Source organism: Crotalus tigris, unplaced genomic scaffold (assembly GCF_016545835.1).
Source record: "Crotalus tigris isolate CLP2741 ecotype Arizona unplaced genomic scaffold, ASM1654583v1 scf7180000018432.44079421565:4894166, whole genome shotgun sequence".
In the NCBI taxonomy this organism is placed as follows: domain Eukaryota; kingdom Metazoa; phylum Chordata; class Lepidosauria; order Squamata; family Viperidae; genus Crotalus; species Crotalus tigris.
In genome coordinates this window covers 1,566,235-1,587,500 of record NW_024096999.1, presented here as the reverse complement: position 1 = coordinate 1,587,500, position 21,266 = coordinate 1,566,235, and the positions used below count along the sequence as shown (strand labels likewise).

The 21,266-nt window shown below is 39.9% G+C and overlaps 1 protein-coding gene across 7 annotated transcripts in view; it reads left to right on the top strand.

Annotated features, from left to right (window-relative positions):
* The window catches only part of FTO (FTO alpha-ketoglutarate dependent dioxygenase), a 211,034-nt gene that overhangs the window by 13,768 nt on the left and 176,000 nt on the right, over positions 1-21,266 (top strand). For all 7 annotated transcript variants that reach the window (XM_039352395.1, XM_039352394.1, XM_039352391.1 and 4 more), the window contains exon 2: positions 18,500-18,577. In XM_039352395.1, the coding sequence (XP_039208329.1) occupies positions 18,500-18,577 (78 nt within the window). The remainder of the gene's footprint in view (positions 1-18,499; positions 18,578-21,266) is intronic.

Below are 21,266 nucleotides of genomic sequence, written 5' to 3'. Positions count from 1 at the left end.
AATCGCTGACACCTGATTGCATTGTAGTGCTTGTTTACCGGTGCAATTTATTTATTTTTTTTTAATTTTTTTTTTTGAAGGACCTTGAGACAAAAATGGAATATTTTAATTTGAAATAACTAAATTTGCATCCTGGATTGTGACAGGTGTTTCCTTACATATATACTCAGCAGAGCGTCTTCTCCATAATGGATCTTCAAGGCACGGAAAGAAAATGGAAAGCGTTGGGAGACAGTTACTTTCCCACTTTTGTTACCTGCTGTTTGAGGTTCATCAAATTGTGTTGTCATCACAGGATAGCTGTGAATTTCCCAAGGTGTTTGAATAGCTTAGGAAAGTCTTGGGTTGTTTCAAGCGTCCGTTTGTCCTGGGCTGCAGTTTCCATAAGGACGTTTAGTTTAAATGATGTGTGTATGTATATCGCAGAGGTGGAGACATGTTTAGGCTAAATGGCATCCTGTTTTGGTTGCCACGATATTTAAAAAAAAGATGTTGGGATTCCAGAAAAGAGCGCAAAGAAGAGCAACAATGATGATTAGGGGACTGGAGGCTAAAATATATGAAGAACAAAAGGTGAAGGGGACGGCAAGAGGATGAGATAGTTAGATAGCGTCATTGGTGCAATGAAAATGGATTTGGCCAAACTCCGGGAGACAGTGGAGGATGGCCGTCTGGCATGCTATGGTCAAGGTGCTATGGTCAAGTTAGTCATAACTTAGCGAATGAGCAATTCTACCACTGTGCGTCAAGACAAGATTATGGTCCGAGATATATTTTGGCATCTCTTAATTTCAGTGTGTGTGGGGGGGAGAAGTATCACGCTCCAAAATATCCAGACACGGTCTTTGAGACACTGAGATGCAAAACAAGCAGGAGATGGATCTTTCCTGACCTACCTTTATTGTCTGCCGTGTATCAGATCGGCTGGAGGAAGTAATTCTTTGCAGCCCAGTGACTATACAATACACAAGATTAATAGACCCAAATGGCCTTTGTGTTATTCCTTGTTTATAGTTCTCTCCTCTCTGTCACCTTTGGGCTACCACAAAACGTAATTTATGTTTAGTATTGCCAGGTTGGCGATGAAAGGTTAGTGCTCAATGAGGGATGTCTGTGATGAGTATGTACGTGTAGGTAATCTTACACGGGGATGGGTGGGAGATGGCTAATAAAACATCTCCCTGCAAGATGTAGCAATTTGAAAAGCACAGAAGGATGGATTGTTCATAGCAGATTTGAGAGCTGCCAAGGACGTAGACATTGTTCAAGCTGTGACGTTAACACTTCAGCCAACTGTAGACTTTGCCTAATGGCATTTTCTTTGTTGGCTTGGACAAAGGATTGGGGAAAGCCAGGAAGAAGGCCTTTAGCAGTGAATATTAATAATGGGGACTAAATGGAACTTTTTGGAGGTAATAGTTGTAAAGGTCTACAGCAGGGGTGTCCGACCTTAGCAGCTTTAAGACCTGGGGTCTTCAACAACCAGAATGCTTCAGCCCAGGGGTATCCAACCTTGGCAACATTAAGACATGTGTTCTCCAATTCCCAGAATTCCCCAGCCAACATGGCTGGTTGGAGAATTCTGAGAGTTGAAGTCCACAGGTCTTAAAGTTGCCACGGTTACACGGCCCCGATCCACAGTCTACATTCTACTTGTGGGTTTTCTGAAAACATTAGTTTGGTCATTGGGAGAATTGTGAAGAGGTGGAGTTGACTGACTCTTCTGTATTGTTTGAGATGGTTTAAGAGAAAGACATACTCTTAAAGAAAGATCTTCTACTCTAATTGATCATTATTTTATATGGAAATAATAGTGATCCCAAATTTTTCAGAGGTTCATATGCTAATGCAATGAGGTTTATGATTAAAATTGGATTTTAAATAAGTTCCTCCCTCGTAACATCTTTCTTTAGAAGTAATACAATATCGGAAGATGTGGAGAGACCTGGCCCATAAAATCTCCAAGAATTGGACATGACTGAATAGTCTTCTTCTTCTTCTTCTTCTTCTTCTTCTTCTTCTTCTTCTTCTTCTTCTTCTTCTTCTTCTTCTTCTTCTTCTTCTTCTTCTTCTTCTTCTACTTCTTCTTCTTCTTCTTCTTCTTCTTCTTCTTCTTCTTCTTCTTCTTCTTCTTCTTCTTCTTCTTCTTCTTCTTCTTCTTCTTCTTCTCCTCCTCCTCCTCCTCCTCCTCCTCCTCCTCCTCCTCCTCCTCCTCCTCCTCCTCCTCCTCCTCCTCCTCCTCCTCTGATCTCCAAACATGTTCTAAGGAAATAAGGATTCCGACAGTAGTAGTAAAGTACTCAAGATTGCTACAACATCAAAAATGGTTTTAAGTACTCTGAACTTCTTGACAGAAAAGCAAACTGCTGCCTTGACATTCCAAATGAATCTGTGCCAAATTTGCTATAAAGATGGCCATTTCTGTGGCACGGCACCTCATTGTCCTTCGAAGCATTATCTTTTCTTTCATCAACAAGACCTGTTGGACAGTTTCCTGCTGTCTGCAATTATGGCATTGCAGGGAATGCACAGCCTTTCATAAATTATTGAACTTCCAAAGAACGTAAGAGAGAATGCTAGGGTTTGTGCGACTGGAAAAATGTGTTCCATCCTCTGGTGCATCTAAGAGGCCGAGAGAGAGAGATGCTTGATCAGACAATATGAGCGCTGAGTGGAGGACGGTATTAACATTAAATATTTACATGCTGAGCAAGTTCTTGACAGGAGTTGTTGGTGTGCTTATTGTTAAGTTGAACAGCGCTCAGATGGCAGCGCAGTTGGCTCGTTCTTTGAGATTTTTCTTCCTCCGATAACGAGGAGACCAGTAGGCATTAGAAGAAGGAACGGCTCAGAAAAGGAAACCCCTTTTGATATTCAGGAACGCTTGAAGATGGAGACAGATAAGTCAATCGTTGAAACCATGTTATTCAACGCCATCAATCTACGACTGAATATACCGTAGACTCAAACACATAAATATTGATACCATCTATTTTAACTATAAATAGAGAAATGGTTAAATTAGGACCCCTCTTCATAAAAATAAGCAGAAATGTTAACGCCTGGCCCCAAAATGAGAAAAAGTGTTTGTGTGTGTGTGTGTGTGTGTATGTGTGTGTGTGTGTGTGTAAAATCAGGAGGAATTTAAGGGTTGAAGCCTTCCTTGGAAAGTTATCGTGGCCTTGATGCATTGACTTTCGTAAAATGAATCGTATGCAACTGTCGGAAGGGGCAAAATAATGCAATGGAAATGAGATCTTGTTAAGGATTGAGCAGTCTCGTGGTATTTGGTGAACGGGATGGGTACTGACTGGTTGAAAAAGCTGAAGTCCTTCTGGACCTTCCCCATGCCAACTTGCTGTGGAGATGCATCCTCCTTGGAGATGTGCTGTTCTGTAAGGTCACAAATTTCCACCCCAGTAGATGCTATTTCTAGCGCAGAGGTCCCCAACCGTGGCAACTTTAAGACTTGTGGACTTCAGCTCACAGAATTCCTCAGCCACCTTGGCTGAGGAATTCTGAGAGCTGAAGTCCACAAGTCTTAAAGTTGCCAAGTTTGGAGACCCCTGTTCTAGCAGGAGAAAGACCGACCGATGGCTTTGTTACTTTGAGCAAATTCTACTTCCTATGTTTATTTGTAGAGGTCATCCTCAACTTACCATAGTTCATTTAACAACTGCAGCGATTCACTTAACTAATATAATAATAAGAAGAAGAAGAAGAAGAAGAAGAAAAAGAAGAAGAAGAAGAAGAAGAAGAAGAAGAAGAAGAAGAAGAAGAAGAAGAAGAAGAAGAAGAGGAGGAGGAGGAAAAAGAAGAAGAAGAAGTAGAAGTTAGAAGGGACGTAGGTCATCTAGTCCAACCCTCAGGCAGGAAACCCTATACCATTTCAGACAAATGGCTGTCCAGTCTCTTCTTAAAATCTCCCAGGGTTGGAGCACCCACAACTTCTGGAGGCAGGTTGTTCCACTGGTTAATTGTTCTAACTGTCAGGAAGTTTCTCCTTAGTTCTAGATTGCTTCTCTCCTTGATCAGTTTCCATCCGTTGCTTCTTGTCCTGCCTTCAGGTGCTTTGGAGAATAGCTTGACTCCCTCTTCTTTGGGGCAGCCCCTGAGATATCGGAAGGCTGCTATCACGTCACTGTGGTAAGAAAGGTCATTTAACAACCGTCTCGCTTAGCAACAGGAATTTGGGACTCCGTTGTGGTGGGACTACCTGTAATGAGAAACTTTTGCACAAGCACATCTTATACAACTAACTTGGAAAAGAACAGTTCTCTGAAGTCTAATATGGAATGAGTGCTTTTCCTGGATATTTGAACTGGTGCCGTCTTAGTATTCACAGGAGTTTTGGAATGGAATGGTTTTAATGGGAGACCTTGTCATTTTTGGTACCAAAATTAATACGATGCCTGTTAAAGCATTTTTGGTAATATTAATAAGTTTGCCTCAGTCTGACCTTATTGTCAATATTGCCCCGAAATCCTTTTTCAGACTATTGGAAACCACAATATGGATTGAAAATGCATCATAAAAAGCTATTTTTATAGTTAATCCGAACAGAGAATAAAATATGGGGAAATGAATTCTATAAACCATGTGAGAATGATGATTTATAGAAAACTGATACCCGAAGAAACATGAAATCTGAATAGGTAATTTTATTGTTATTTTTAAAGTGTAACGTTTGCTTTTGTGTAATAAAGCTGATTGAATTTAATGTCCTCACATGTTGAACAAGTAAAAGGTTGTTAGTACTGAAACAAAATGACATTTTTATTGCTTAATGTGCTTTTGTCGATAAAAGAGAAAAATCAGAGGTATATGATTTTATCTATATAAAATCTGTTCTAGAACTTGGTTGTGGGTTTGATGTCTATAACAAATGCTGACTTTTATCGGGAGATTGCTTTGAACTGGGCAAAACACAAAGAAAATACATTGACCTTTTAATAGTAATTTCTGCTGTCTAATCTAAGCTATCATTATGCTTTGAAAAGTCTATTATCTAATTGTTGGGTTAATTTCTCAGGCATGATGTTTTGGAGACACAAACAGACAAAGCCATGTTTCCCTGTTCAGTCTCATAATCTCATCTACATCTGGCACTTTGTGATTTTATCTCAGGGCAACTTGGGGTGTAGATGTGGTAATTCAAGTTAAATCTTAATTAGTACTACAAGCTGTGGAGCATAGGTCATTACGAGACTTGAATCATAGGTGCGACACCATTGAGTGTACATTCTTGTATGTCATAGTAAATTTGTAGATTTGGACCTTGGCCATGTTCGTTGGAGCTGAGAACCGCTGGAGTCCGAAACTTAGAAGGTTCCTTGATTGCTTGTTTCATCTCTTGTGAAATTCAGGATCAGTTCTGTAAATCACCCTACCACAATCTTGTTGATTTTCTAGATACATTGACTTCTAGAGTTTCCTAGAAGTTTTAGCATGTCTTCTACAACAGAGGTCCCCAACCTTTTGGGCACCAGGGACTGGTTCCGTGGAGAGAGGTTTTTCCGTGGACCGGAGGGGGCGTGGTTTTGTGTGTTGCCTGCATCCCGCGGAGGGGGCTTTGCTTGTTTGTGTGGACTAGTTACTGGCATGCCGCGGACCGGTACCGGTCCACAGACTGGGGGTTGGGGATCCCTGTTCTACAAGGTAGACCTCTGCACTAGAATGTGTTGGGCAAAAGCTATCTTGAATATTCCTATCACCTCAAGTCAGAGAGGAAAAACCAAGTCTCGTGTTTTACTCCACCTTTCTCCATGTTGTGTCCATGACAGCGTCGGTGGTTTGTGGTTCCATCCTTGATTGTATGTGTGCTCTTGCCTAAACTGGCCTTTTGGTGTAGAGGTTGAATTTTCTGTGCAGGTCGCTAGGTGGCATTGAAACTTTGCTTTATAAAGCAAATTCTTTAGCCCTCTTCCACAAGACTCCAGGTCTTTAGCTGTCAGGGATACCGTTTTATTGTTAAAGGGCATAGATTAATATATTCATCTCCACCCAAGGCTGTCATTTAATACCCCTAAACATGGTCCTCTCACAGCTCTGGCTGTTAACTGTGCTTATTTGGTGTAATAATTAGCAGAATTTCTCACTAACTTCACACCACCTCACTTTTTTTTTTCCACCAATGTTTTTGTACGTGACGGATTGTGCATTCTGTAAACAATGTGAAGGGGGTCGGAACCCAAGGCCTGTATGACACTGTTAGTTTCCACGCAATTGTTTTCAAGCAGGTGCACATTAACCTCTTCTTAGAGTTTTTCAAAGTCTAATGCAAAGTAAGTTTGGGTTTTTGTGCAGAAGGATGGGGGGGAAGATGTCCAAATGTGGGGTAGTTAATTTTTCAGCTTTGGGTGGAAAGAAGAGAAAATAAATAAGGATGAGAAAAGTAGACTCTACAAATAGTTTAAGAAATGGAGAAAACTGTTAAGATTCTGTTGCAGTTTTCACTTACAATTAGTTTACTTTTATATCCAATGCCCCAGAGAGGGGAATTATTTAGGGTTTAGCATATTTATTTGTAGGAAGGTTAACTTTCTACCTCCCTTTCTGTCATCTTGGATACCAAAAAGTACTATGATTTTGAAGTTCTCCAAACATAATTCTTCAATTTTGTATGGCTTACAGAACTGATCGCTTTGTGGTCCTAGCGTTTTATCCAACCCCCATTTTATTTAATTCATGAATAAATTCCCTCCCCTTTGCATTTTACAGATTGTTTCGATCTCATACAGACTGGATATTAAAAATTAAAACTGGAGAAGGATTTGGTAGGCTGACTATTATTACAGAAGTATGTTCTGAGTTACACAGAGAATTTGGCTCCCCCCCTCCCCCCGCCGGTTCTCATTTAATTTGATGAGAATTTATTTTAAGGAAATTTACTTGAGTGGAATGTGATGTTCTGGCACTTACTTCATAATGAAATGGCCAAAGGGGCATGTATGTGTCTATGTGCAAATGTCTTGTCTTCTTTTGCGCTGTAATTTATAATACAGTCTGCAGTTTCTGAGTTTTCCACTCTGTCCTGAAGGACCTCTCTTCTAGTTTCCTCGCCGTTTCATTTTTATTTTATGTGATCAGTTTGTACAGTCACCCATCTCAGCAAGTGGCGATGAGGATGAAACACAGAAAATATATGTGAGAAATCTAAAGTTGTGGTGGAATGTAGTCTGGATTCCCAGGAGGGAGGGGCTGCTTTTTGGAGGGCAAAGAGATGGCAAAGCTTGGAATGTCTGCTAGGCAGGAAGAGGGCAAAGTCAGATCCTGCCTCGCAATTCACAGAATGTACAGTAGCTCTAGTTATTGCAGTTATTGTCAGGCTCCATAAAACAAGAACACTGCAAATATTGCAGGTATAGTTATTGCTTAAGATTCTGGCTTCAGGCAAACAACAATGAAGAAAATACCCAGAAGTAACTCCATGTATTGTTCGTGTTTAATGCAGCCTGACAAGTAGGATTACCACTTTTTATGTCAATGTTCTCCTCTGCACCAAAGGAACATGAAATTAAAAAAAAAACAAAAAAACTGGCCTAAACCATGTGCAGGATTGGTGCCTGCAAATAAAAATAAATAAATAAATAAAAACCAACACAGCAGGCACAATGGTTCGAATGCAGTATTGCAGACAAACTCTGTCCACTGCCAGGAGTTCGATCCTGACCGGCTCAAGGTTGACTCAGCCTTCCGTCCTTCCGAGGTCGGTAAAATGAAGACCCAGATTGGGGGCAACATGCTGACTTGTAAAACGCTTAGAGAGGGCTGTAAAGCACTGTGAAGCGGTATCAAAGTCTAAGTGCTATAGTGCTATTGCTATTAGCCCCATTTTTAATGTGTATGTTAGGTATTGGTGATGTGAAGACTGTGACAAGCAACCCCAGTGGTGCTTCCCTTCACCAGAGCATCTTTGAGGATGCAACATACCAGAAGAAAAAGACTTCCTGAACTGTAGTTGAACTGCAAGAATTTAATCAGTGTTCTCTTTTTTTGCAATTTCACCCTACAGTGTGTTATGCATGTAAGAAAGGGTGTGGGCTTTGTGCAATCACGCACCCCTTGATTATTATTATTTTTTTTGACCCACAGCTGTGGATGCTCCTGGTTTTATTTTATTTTTTTAATCGGTTATTCCTGTTCCACTTTTATCTCCTGGTGAGTTACATGGAGAAGGAAGAGTGACCCCCAACTCAGCCTGTGAGCTTGTGAGGTTATTGTTGGACTTCAGTTTTAGTCTTCATGGTTTTAGTCGAACTCCATAACCACTGAACTACACTGCTTCATTGTCTTGCTTGCTATGGCCATTATAACCTTCTCAATAAAACAATTCAATATATCTCTTGGTCTTCATAAGTTACCTCAGTTCTGCTTTATGCTGTCAGGCCATCCAGGTGTTCCAATAGGTTGACCTGGAATTGCCTGGAAGTAAATGATATGGTTTTCCACTGAGCCAAAGTTAAAAATTGTTGAGATCTCGTTCAATGTTGGCTAGCTCCTGGATTGTTAAGGTTGACCTTCAAAATAATATTTAGCAGATACAAGAAGCACAGTAGCAGTTTGCGTCTTATTACAATCTTGGAGCGGTCTTTAACTTTGCTCCACTTCCAAAGTTCAGAAGTGTTGCTGAATTAATTAATTCCTTCTTAGCATCTGGTAAATAATTAAAATTGAAGCAGTTAAAGCTTTTAGTTCCCATTCCTACATACATAGAAACAAATCATTGTTCAGCTGGTTGTATCCCTCTTGGTGACTTCCATTTTGACTTCCTAGAAAAGGGACAGATCTTTCTAAGATATTGTGAAGCATCCTGCTTCTTCCCCTATGAATAAGATAAAATAGATAAGATAATCTTTATTGTCATTTTTTTTACTGTGGGCACAATGGCACACATCAAAAATGAAATTTAGTTGCCCGCTCTCAAAGTGAAACACATACATGGCACACACCTAAACATACTATATACAACATATGTATAGGCCCACACCCCTACATATACATAACAAATAAAAATGTTAATCGCTGTCCATCTTGAATGCATAACGGAAGGAGGAAGCTTGAGAGTTCACAAGGTTAATGCTGTATGGAATGAAACTATGGCTGAATCTGGATGTTCTGCTGCGGATACCACGAATTCCCCTCCTCCCAGAAGGTAGCAAGCAAAACAGGTCATGAAGAGGATGTGTCGTGTCCCAGATAATCTTACGGACCCTGCTCAAGCAACACTTCTGTGCTATGTCCTGGATGGGAGGGAGGGAACTTCCAATGATCTTTTCTGCTGTCCTCACCACTCTCTGCACCGCCTTCCTATCTGAAGCAGTGATGCTTCCAAACCAGACTGTGATGCTGTTTGACAGGACGCTCTCGATCGTCCCTCTGTAGAAAGTGGTAAGGATGGGAGAAGGTTGAACCTTTTGTGGCTGCTAGATTACCTGTCCAAATTTTCTTGTTAATTGTTATTAATTAACATAAGTAGCAGTTTGACATGCTTCCGGGTCACAGTCTTTAGTCTCAAGTTACTTGACGAGAATGTCTCCAAGCCTCAGGTAGTTTCTAAAGGCATTCTTTGGAAAGAAAAATGCTGGATTTCTTTGGATGTAGGCAGTCAGAGTCAAGAAGCAATTGAACCAGTTGGGCTTGTAGTAAATAGATATTTTGTGAATGGCTTGCATGGTCTCCAAATTCCAGATATACCTACTTACTCAAAAATATTGTCTTCTCGTTTGATCTCTATATTACCATCAAGCTCTTTGACAGTTGTTTAAACTCAAAAGAGATTCAAAAGTGATATAAAATCGTATTTTTCCATCAGAGAATCTGTGTCAGTTCATACCTTTGTTAAAATGAATACGTAGAGAGCCTCACTTACAGGAAAAAGAAAGAAAAGAAAGAGAGAGAGAGAGAGAGAGAGAGAGAGAGAGAAGAAAGAAAGAAAGAAAGAAAGAAAGAAAGAAAGAAAGAAAGAAAGAAAGAAAGAAAGAAAGAAAGAAAGAGGCATTGTTGATCTTTCCAAGGACTTCAGATGCAGATGCAGTAGACAGCTTGATGTAAACAAAACCCTAAAGATAGTATCTTAGTGAACCATTACAGTGTTGATTTGCAGTCTTAGGGATAGAAAATAGATAAGAGAGTCTTAGCATAAAGAAAGAAAGCAAGGGATAATACATGCTTCTTTTCTCCTGAAAAAGAAAACTCATACTATGTAATTATTCAAATGGAGTTAGGCATTCTTGGATCTAATCCATGATGAATGAGATAACTGAGGTGAATTCACATTGGACTTCAGGTTGGTGAGAGGTGAAAAACGTAGCAGGAAGCAGCCATTTTGTAACGATGAAGTTGTTCAAGTACTATATAATGGGCCTGACAGTCAGTATATGTGGAATTTAATGCTCTGGCTGCTTATTGATCTTCTCTTTAGCCAATGGTGTGGACAGAGGCAATTGCACTTAGCACCTATTCTTAGACTACTGTGCAGTCTTCTGAACAATTCTCAAAGGCGACTTTGTAAAAATGGCACCCTGGGACGAAGAGGAGGCTTTTAAAAACTGTAAAGAATTTATAACATTTTCTTTATGGAATCCAAGTGAACTTTGGGGACGTTCTTAAGGAGATTTGTTTTTCCGTTTTAATACAAGATCAATGCAAGTGATGCCGCCAAGAATTCAGGGTTTTAACTCCAAAGGTTCAATATTGTCACCCATGTGCCAGACATACCAACATGTTAGTAGAGTTGACAAATATTTTTGGATGATCCATCACAAATGCAGACGACTTTCCACTTGGATGAAGGGTGAAGCATCGGAGTAAGAATTGCAAGGAGGGAAACCGAATGGTCAAAATGAAGCATCTGATAATTATTGGTGCAGTTAGGTTTTGTAAGGTTGGATCATGTATGCTGAAAATAGTTCTGTTACTTTCTCAATGCTTTGATCCCATGTAAGCCTCTTTCTTGGGTAAGGGGATGAGAAGACCATCTGAAGAAAAAAACCTCAAAACCCTTAAAATTGTAGGAACCACGTTTGTAGAGTTAGATGGGCTTCTTGACTCCAGCCTTCTGCTCAGTGGAGAAATTTCCTTTCCATCTATCTTCTTGAGAAGTTTGTGCTCCAAACAATTTAGTGGTATTTATAGACCAATTCAAGAAAAGTTAATCAGTAATGGATTTAGCCTGCAAGCTTGGATGAATTTCAATATGTCGAATAGTTCTTATATTATTAAGCCTGGTTGACTTTCTATCAGACAAGCCAGCACAAGTATATTTCAATAGTTAGAGAACTGAACGGATCAACTAGGAAGACCCAAAGTACACAGAAGGCAATATTATCAATCCCAACCTGACAAAATTACATTTGAAGTTCATTATAGTAATCTGTGCCCAAAAAAAAAGACATCACCGCAGAGTTGTGAAGCTTATTATCTTTGGAGAACTCTTTGGTGTGAAGATAAATAAAATGTGAATACAGTGTTTGCTTGCAAAACTACACTTTTCTTTGTATTCACTGAAATTCCTGAGACACTTCACCCTTTAAATCAACTGTGGAGGATGTCGTTTGTTAGCAGTACACCTGTAGGTTGCTTTGCAAAAATTGCAGATAAGCAGAAAAGGATGCTCAACATTTTGGTCTTGTGACTATGCTTCATCTGTTAATCTGAAAATAAGCGGTATATTAGGTACTCTTGCAAACCACAGATGGTCTACGGAATTACTCTTAGAAGGTCTGATGAGGTGGTGCTCTTTGAGCTTGGCTGTATTCTTGCAGACGTTTCATTACCAAACTAGACAACATCATCAGTCAGACGACATTACTTAATTTGGTAATGAAACATTTCCAATCAACAGCCAAGCTCAGAGAGCGCTAAGGACCCCACTTTTCAACCCTGAACTACAAATATTCTCCTCTGTTAGCATTACTGTATTGCTTTAGTCACTTATCAGTCATCTGACTAATTGACGATTTATTTCACACAACCCCAGTTGTGCTAGCCAAATTTGCGTCTGCCACAATTTCTTCTGTCACCGGTAATTGGGGATGTGTAAAAGACAGGCAGATATAAACAGTTACGGCGTGAGATTTACTAGATGTTTCTGCAAATTTAATACTGCATTTTTTGATTGCAGACATAATTCTAAAGGAGGGTCGTGTCCAGTCATATATTTTTTATAACGTCCACTCACATTTCTAGTATCCAGAAAGACTTGCTGGAAATTGATGTCAAGAGTTTCTGTAATTTTAAGGTGGGAAATGCAGGAGGACTATAGAGGAAGTGCTAAAATAGGCATAACACCTCTCAGTGTGTTACTGCACAAAGAATTTTCCAGTCCAGGAAAACATGGAAACCTCAAATTGCCCTCTTATGCACGGATTGATTCCTTCCATCTTGTAGCATCGCTGTACCCGTTCAGGTTTTGGACCATTAAAAGATACCCAGTCCTGATCTAGCGTAACTTTTATTTGTTTCAAAGACTCTGAAAAAGTATGATTTGTATAGCGCGTTCATCATCAGCCCTTAGATGTAGACTATATCCATCACATGCAGAAGATACTCCTGTCTCTTAGTCGACATGAGAGACACCTCATTCTGAATCCTTGAAAAGCTGCTAAGCAGACTTGTAAAATAGTCTACTCTAAGCCAATCTGGTGGGCTTCAAAGCTCCTGGCAGGACAATTTCCAAAGTTGTTAGTTTTCCCATCACAAAAGGATGGCCAATGAAAGTGTCCCTCTCCCCTACTTCTCCCCTTTTTCTGCAACTATGGTTTCAGGAGCATCAGTAGGGAAAAAAGCATGGGAATTCCCAGGTCAGCAGGGCAGATAAACATTGGGAGGTTGGGCAATTATAACCACAGTATAATAATAATAATAAAGTTGGAGGTCATCTAGTTCAACCCCCTCCTCAGGTAGGAAACCTTATACCATTTCAGGCAAATGGCTGTCCAGTCTCTTCTTAAAAACTTCCAGTTTTGGAGCATTCATAATTTCTGCAGACAGGTTATTCCACTGGTTAATTGTTCTAACTGTCAGGTAGTTTCTCCTTCGTTCTAGGTTGCTTCTCTCCTTGATTACTTTCCATCCATTTGTTCTTGTCCTGCCTTCAGGCTCGTTGGAGAATAGCTTGAATTGCCCCTCTTCTTTGGGGCAACCCCTGAGATATTGGAACACTGCTATCATGTCACCCCCAGTCTTTCTCTTCATTAAACTAGACATACCCAATTCCAGTATGTCAGGCATGAAACATCAACTCCATACATGAAGTTCAGTTGAACTGATTTATTGCTACAAGGCACAGGAATATTTTCAACTGAAGGTTAGCATCTGCTTGGAGTTGGATCAGGGTCCACAAAATTCAAGGGGAGGAGGGTTGGACTCAATCTGCTTGTGACTATGTAGGGATTCTAGACTGATTCCTCTTTTAGCTCCTCCCACAGGTTCTGCCACTCTCTATCCTACGCAGTACAACAGCCAAACCATGTTGAGTAAAACTGAAGTTTAAATCCTAGTGGCCTACACGAACATTAAATCAGATGGTATATTTATCGCGAGTAAACTCCCTATATTTATTCCCCGTCACCGTGCTTTGTGAGTACTTGAGAATAAACAATTTCTGCCTTTTGCCCAAAGAATAAAATTTTCACATTATTTTCTCGTAAATGCTTTTGAGAAGTCAGCGTGAGTTATCGCACCGTTCCCTTTGGGGGAAACCTTACAAAACCTGAAATTTGGCTTTCAATTAAGTGTGTGTTGACACAGGTGAAGGGTAGTCATCCATTTCGGATGCTGGCAAGCAGACAGGGCGATACGCAACATCTGTGTTGTATAGTCTTGACAGTTAGGAAAAGGAAACACTTGGATGCCATCCGGATTTCTAGCTTCTGAGTGAAGCAAATAGATTTTTATTTTATTTTTTTTGGTTCTCAACACAAAGCAAGCCCTCCTGGGGAAAAGCGACATTCTAAAACTGCCCATTGATGTGGACTTATTTCTTGTTGCCTGTGAATCAACACCTAATGATTCATACATATTTTCATTTGATAGGCCAATATTCGCAATGTAATTTGAGTTTATTTGCAGAGGGCTGCGTTGTTTTTATTGAATTCTCGACAGACCTCTTTCTAGAATATGAGAACAAAGGGAGTTCTCGACTTACAAACGTTCTTTTAGTGACCGTTCAGAGTTACAACACCCCTGGAAAAAGTGCCCTATGACTGTTTTTCACACCACTGCAGCATCCCCAAGGTCACAGGATCAGGCCATCAAAATTTGGACACTTGGCAACCGACTCACGTTAATGGCGGTTGCAGTATCCTGGGGTCGTGTGATTTCCTTTTTTGACCTTAACAACTGGGTTACTAACTTAACAATGGCAGTGATTCACATAACAACTGTGGCAAGAAAAGTCATAAAAAACCTAACTTAATAAATGTCTCACTTAGCAACATAAATTTCGGGCTCAACTGTAGTTGTAAGTTGAGGATTACCTGTAAAATCTCATCTTCGCCAGATCAAAGATCCATTTGGTCCATGTATCTCAAACTTTCTCAAACCTTTCTTCCAGATACGTTGCACTGTGACTTCCAACTCTCTAGGTCAGTGGTGGCGAACCTATGGCACGGGTGCCAGAAGCGGCACTTAGAGCCCTCTCTGTGGGCACACGTGCCATCGCCCCAGTCCTAGGCCTTTAGCTGGGTTTTATAAAACCTTTTCGCTTTAGGCCTCCGCCACTGTGTGCAAAAAAAAAAAAAAAAGGTTCAATCAATCAGTCAATTTCAACTTCTTGCGGGAAAAAAAAAGATCTTGCAAAGTTGGAATTGATTGATTGAACTTTTTAGTCCCACCCAGTTTGCCGTTACCACTACAGCCACGCCCACCCAATGGGTCACACCCACCTGGCACCCGACGATGCATAAGTGGGTTTTGGGTTGCAGTTTGGGCACTCGGTCTCTAAAAGGTTCGCCATCACTGCTCTAGGTAGTATGGCCATTTGGAGACATCATTCTTTTAAACATCATCCCTTTAGCAATTATTTCAGCAAGTTGGGTGGCTGGTAGCAGTAAGATGAACTGTTAATCTTCTCTCCTGCTTTCCTCCCTCTTAACTCATTGTTTTCCCCCGCTAAAAAGAACAAACGAGTAAAAGGCTCACTTTTATAATACTTTGGTAAGGCCACACTTGGAATACTGCATCCAGTTTTGGTCGCCATGATATAACAAAGTTGTTGAGACTCTAGAAAGAGTACAGAGAAGAGCAGCAAAGATGATTAGGGGACTGGAGGATAAAACATATGAAGAATTGTTGCAGGACTTGGGGATGTCTAGTTTGATGAAAAGAAGGACGAGGGGGGACATGATAGCGGTGTTCCAATATCTCAGGGGTTGCCACAGAGAGGAGAGAGTCAAGCTATTGTCCAAAGCACCAGAAGGGAGGACAAGAAACAACGGATGGAAACTAATCAAGGAGAGGAGCAACCTCGAACTGAAGAGAAATTTCCCAACAGTGAGAACAATTAATCAGCGAAACAACTTGCCACCAGGAGTTGTGGATGCTCCATTATTGGAGGTTTTTAAGAAGAAATTGGACCACCATTTATCTGAAATGGTATTGGATTTCCTGCCTGAGCACGAGGTTGGACTAGAAGACCTCCAAGGTTCCTTCCAACTCTATTATTCTGTTATTTCTTATTATAGTATTTCCTAGGGATCAGAACACCAAACATTTGGTTCATTGGAACACGGAATCCTCACCTCATTTTTGAGTTTTGACTGGGAGTGTTTTGTTCCTTGTTTAAAACAACTTATTTTGCTTTCTTGCACACCCTTTGAAGAAGGCCTGAAGGATGTCAGCCCCGACTGCAAGCACAGCAATGCACCATGCAATCTTGGAAGCAGTTGGCTTTTCTATTTTTATTTTCCACCCACAGAGTACCTTTTATATATATATACACACAGAGAGAGAAAAACGGGAAAAAAGTGAGAAGGGCAGATTTTTAAAAAATGGTGAAACACAAATGTTATTTGAAAGTGTTTTTGTTTGGACAAGGCCCTTTTTTACCCCATTAAACGTACTTTTTAAAATCTGCACCGCCTTTTATTTTTATCTGAGAATTAATTTCTGTTCCAGAAAGCTCTTGATCCGTTGGGATTTTTGCAAGCGCAGTGCATAGCCAGGCGCATTGCCGGTGCATCAACCGGTTATCAACCAACCGGTTGGTGAAACAAGCTCCCTTTCCCCCAGACACCCCCCTTTTTTCCCATTTTATTTTGGTGGAATCTGCAAGTGGCTTGATGTATTTGACACGTGTGTGACAGCTCCCTGCATATGAGAAGAGCTGTGTGTTAGCCTACCCAGCTGTGTGTGTATTTTGTCTGCACATCAAGCCGGAGAGCACGCGCTTAGTCAGACCTGACAATCACATGTGAGCTGGTATTGCTCCCACTGCAGAGTGCATTTTAATGCCAAGAGCTTAACATTTGACAAAGAAATTGTCAAGATATATTGCTATCCTGCACTTATGCGATATCCTCACTCTAGCAACTCAATATTCTTTTATTGTTCATACATAAAAATAGCTCCTTCTGAAGCCTTTCCCTTCCCTTCTCTTCCTTTCCCTTCCTCTCCCCTCCCTTTCCTCCCCTTCTCTTCCACTTCCCTCCCCTCTTTTCCACTCCTTTACCTTCCCTTCCTCTCCCCTCCCTTCCCTTCCACTCCCTTCCCTTCCTCTCCCCTCCTTCCCTTCCACTTCCCTCCCCTCCCTTCCCCTCCCTCTCCTCCCTTCTTCTCACTTCCTCTCCCCTGCCTTCCCTTCCACTTCCTTCCCTTCCTCTCCCCTCCCTTTCCCTCCTCTCCTCCCTCTCCCTTCCCTTCCACTTCCTTCCCTTTCTCTCCCCTCCCTCCCTTCCACTTCCCTCCCCACTGCTCCCTTCCATTCTCTTCCGCTTCCACTTCACTCCACTCCCTTCCTCTCCCCTGCCTTCCCTTCCACTTCCTTCCCTTCCTCTCCCCTCCCTTTCCCTCCTCTCCTCCCTCCCTTCCCTTCCACTTCCTTCCCTTTCTCTCCCCTCCCTCCCTTCCACTTCCCTCCCCACTGCTCCCTTCCATTCTCTTCTGCTTCCACTTCACTCCACTTCCTTCCCCTCCCCTCCCTTCCACTTCCACTTCCCTCCCCTCCCCTCCCCTCCATTCCCTTTCCTCCCTTTCCCTCCTCTCCACTCCCTTCCTCTCCCCTTTTCTCTCCTCCCTTCCCTATCACTTCCTTCTTTCTTCCTTCTCTCTATCCCCTCCCCTCCCTTATCATCTTTCCTCTACCTCTACCCCTTCCACCGATAAATTCATCCCAACCGTCACTCTTCTTCACCAAATAAATAAGCCTGGACTTGGGGCAGTTTGTCAACCTTGTCTAAGGCTTTTATGACTGAGTCGTGCCTTCTCCGGTATGGATTCGCCGTTCCTGCCCACATTCCCGTTTTATTCCACTATTATATTGAATTCTGCTGGTGAAGACAGTCTGGCTGGAATAAAAACGGTGCGAGATAAGCTTTCTTTGAGTACGACATGCTCAATTCAGAGAAGGCAAAGGCTACATGGTTTGGATAAAAAGGATGGTAGCTTTTTTTCCCCTCTCCCTTTGACGGTCAAAGCTGCCGGGTCTTATGAAAAAAAATCACATTAAGCCACAGTCAGATTTTCAGGCAAAGGACTCAGCCTGGAAAATGCCTTTTAGCTCACTGCAGTGAAGTTTTAAACTCCCATTAAGTCGTGTAACATGATGCAGAAAATAAAGACACTCAAGGAACATAGAGCAGCCGAGATGTAAACAGGGAAGAAATGCATTGCATCTTTCCATTTGAACTTGATTTTTCATTCTTTCTTTTGATTAACAGTTTATTTCTCTTCCTCTCTCAACACTCCACTGGGACTCACCTAAAATAAGCTTCTCTGGAAGTGTTCTCCTTTGGAACAATAGAACTTGCCTCTGAGAGAATGAGCAGAGATCAGCAGAGTTGAAAAACACCTAACTGCTTTGGCTGATCCAAAAAAAACTGAGTCCTTTGGATAGGAAAAAGACTGTAGACCAAATTGAAATCTGGAAAAAAAAAATATTCTCAGGGGGGAAAAAAAGAAGTGACAAAAGTCACATCTATAGTCCAGGAAGTCATAGAGCTGCACCTAGATATAAAGGGAGTTTTATCGTAGCTTAAATATTCACTGCAAGCCATCTTTGCTTGGAATAGAACTAAACCGATCCCAAATAGATTAGATTTATTGAAACTGGTGAGAGGTATGTATCTTAAATCACATCATTTCTATTTACTCTCAAATTAGGTGATATTGGGAAAGAAGAATCTTTTACTTCTGTTGTATATTTGCTCTCTTAATCCTTCACATTTTGAATGTTCTGCGGGTTTGTTGTGTTTCCATAATTTTTTGTAAGAAATCTGGAGAGCTTTTGCTAGAGGTTTGAATCTTACTCACCCTCAAATAATTGTTCTTGTCTTTTTAGAAACGTAAACTTCTGGATGAAATTGGTGAGAGCTGCCTTCCGTATTTGACGCCAAAAGATGCAGGTTTCCATGAACTGGTAAGGTTCAAAAAAACCAATGTAATATATTTTGAGAAACCTTGATAATATATTTGTTTGTCTTTTCTTTCTTTTCCCATCTTGTTCTTGATTACTTCAGCTCGCTACTTAGTGAGAGAACAAGAGGAAATGTCCAAAATCAAAATTGATTAAGCAAATATCTCCAAGCGGATTAAAGGAGAGCAATGAAAGGTGATTTGGTTTTATTGCCTGGTTTCCTATAAGGCCAAATTGGACTCTTAGTTTCATTTTCCGTTTATTTGCAAAGTAAATAAATGAAGGTGGTTGCCCCTCCTGAAGTTTGTGGTCTCCACCTTTCTTGGTGTCCTCTCTATAAATACAGTAGCTGGTATATGGGTTTGACTCAATTATGAAGGTGAGTTTGAAGAGAAAGGGACGTGATACAGAAAAGTTTGACTTGATCTGGATAAACGTTTCCGTCCTAGTAAGATAGGAAACCGAAGTGGCGCAGCAGTTAGAGTGCAGTACTGCAGGCCACTTTAGCTGACTGTGTTCAGCAGGTCAGCGGTTCAGATCTCACCGGCTCAAGGTTGACTCAGCCTTCCATCCTTCCGGGGTAGGTAAAATGAGGACCCAGATTGTTGGGGGCAATATAAATATATATATATACATTGCTTACTGGTGTACACCGCTTAGAGAGTGCTTGCACTTAAAAAGCGGTATATAAGTCTCATAAATAAATAAATAAGATAAGAAACCTGGGCCAGAGGAGAATATGAATAGGCATAAATCCATATTGGTAAAAAAAAAGGATACTGAAGAAATTGAAAAGTATGCAAACTTTTTCCTTGGTCAAATATGAAACACATGGGGAAATGTGGGTAAGTTCTATCCAATTAAGTGGGAACATACTGAATGAAAGACATAAAAATGAACCTTTTTCTCACTTGAACAGCTATGGCAGGAGTTCCTATATTATCGCCATGTCAACTTTTCTTATGTTGACATGTGGTCGAAAGATGCATTTTTAATGGCCCCTAGCTTTCCCCTCCCACTGTTTCAGGGAGAAAAGAATGTTTTCCTTCTGCCTTTTTCTCCCTAAGATTGATGGAAGAGGATTATTCTTTTTTACAACGTTTGAAAATGTATCACTTAACATCTGTCAAGAAAAGTTGTATAATTCAGATTTCGACATTGTGCTTTACCTACAAAAGATCTCAAGGTTATTGAGATAGGAGTCAGAAGACCTCAGACTGAAAGTGTAGAGAACTTCCACCAATTTGGCATTCTTAAAAATGTCATATTTGTTGAGTATTTGGGGTGGGTGGGTGGGTTAATGTCTTAACCTATCTAGAAAGTATCAGCTTAGGAGTGTTTGTAACTTTCTATAGTTCTGGTTACCTTATAGTATACTCTTTCCATTTTCTTTTTCTATATACTTGAAATACTCTCTGTAATATACTTCTAAAATTATCTTCTGTTGGACTCTTTAAGTGTGACAATAACATGATAATGAAAGTACTGGAAAAACTATAAAGGGAATTATTTGAGTAATCGTTGCTGTGCCCACACAACACAAAACCAGAGCATGTTAAGGTTTGGCGTGACAGGGGAATCCAGGTAATTGTTGGTTATTCTTTCTTAAGCGAAAGCAGGCATCAATAAATAACAGATTTATTTGATGAAAATTATGTATTGGAATTGAAAAAAATGTTGATTTTTTAAGATTGGGATGGTTTTAATAATTAATGGAGTGTTTTAACTTAGATGATTATTTTTTGTATAATAACATAGATGTGATAAGGTATGACAACCAATTGGATGAAATTTGAAGTTTCTGTAATGAATTGAAGTGAATTAACATTATTTCTTAATTAAGATAGCTATTGTGTAATGGAAGAAGAAATAAATGAGATTGGTGATAAAAGGAGGGATGAGAGAAATTAAGAACTAGAATATATCTGGAAGGGATACCTGAATTGATAACTTGTTGAGTTAAAGTGAAATTTGATTTTGGTAATTGTAAACTGATAAAGTTTTAAAACAGGTTTAGTAATAGAAATTTAATTTAGAAATGGAATATTTTAAACGTATTATGTTATTTGAGGGAAATAGAGAGGAGACAGTGAATGTATTGAGTTGAGTTGTTTATTTATGTTTTTACTTTGGAATGTCTGATTACCCAAACACCACGGTGTGTCCTGAGTACTTTTTCTTAAAAACTAAAAAAACAATAAAATATTTTCAAAAAAATAAATAAATTCTAAAACTTTTCTCTGAGCGAAAAAAAAAGCAAAGGGGTCTGTTCCTTATTCTATTCTATTCTATTCTATTCTATTCTATTCTTGTTCTTATTCTATTCTATTCTATTCTATTCTATTCTATTCTATTCTATTCTATTCTATTCTATTCTATTCTATTCTTGTTCTTATTCTATTCTATTCTTGTTCTTATTCTATTCTATTCTATTCTATTCTATTCTATTCTATTCTTGTTCTTATTCTATTCTATTCTATTCTATTCTATTCTATTCTATTCTATTCTATTCTATTCTATTCTATTCTATTCTTGTTCTTATTCTATTCTATTCTTGTTCTTATTCTATTCTATTCTATTCTATTCTATTCTATTCTATTCTATTCTATTACTGTTCTGATTCTATTCTATTCTTGTTCTTATTCTATTCTTGTTCTTATTCTATTCTATTCTGTTCTATTCTATTCTATTC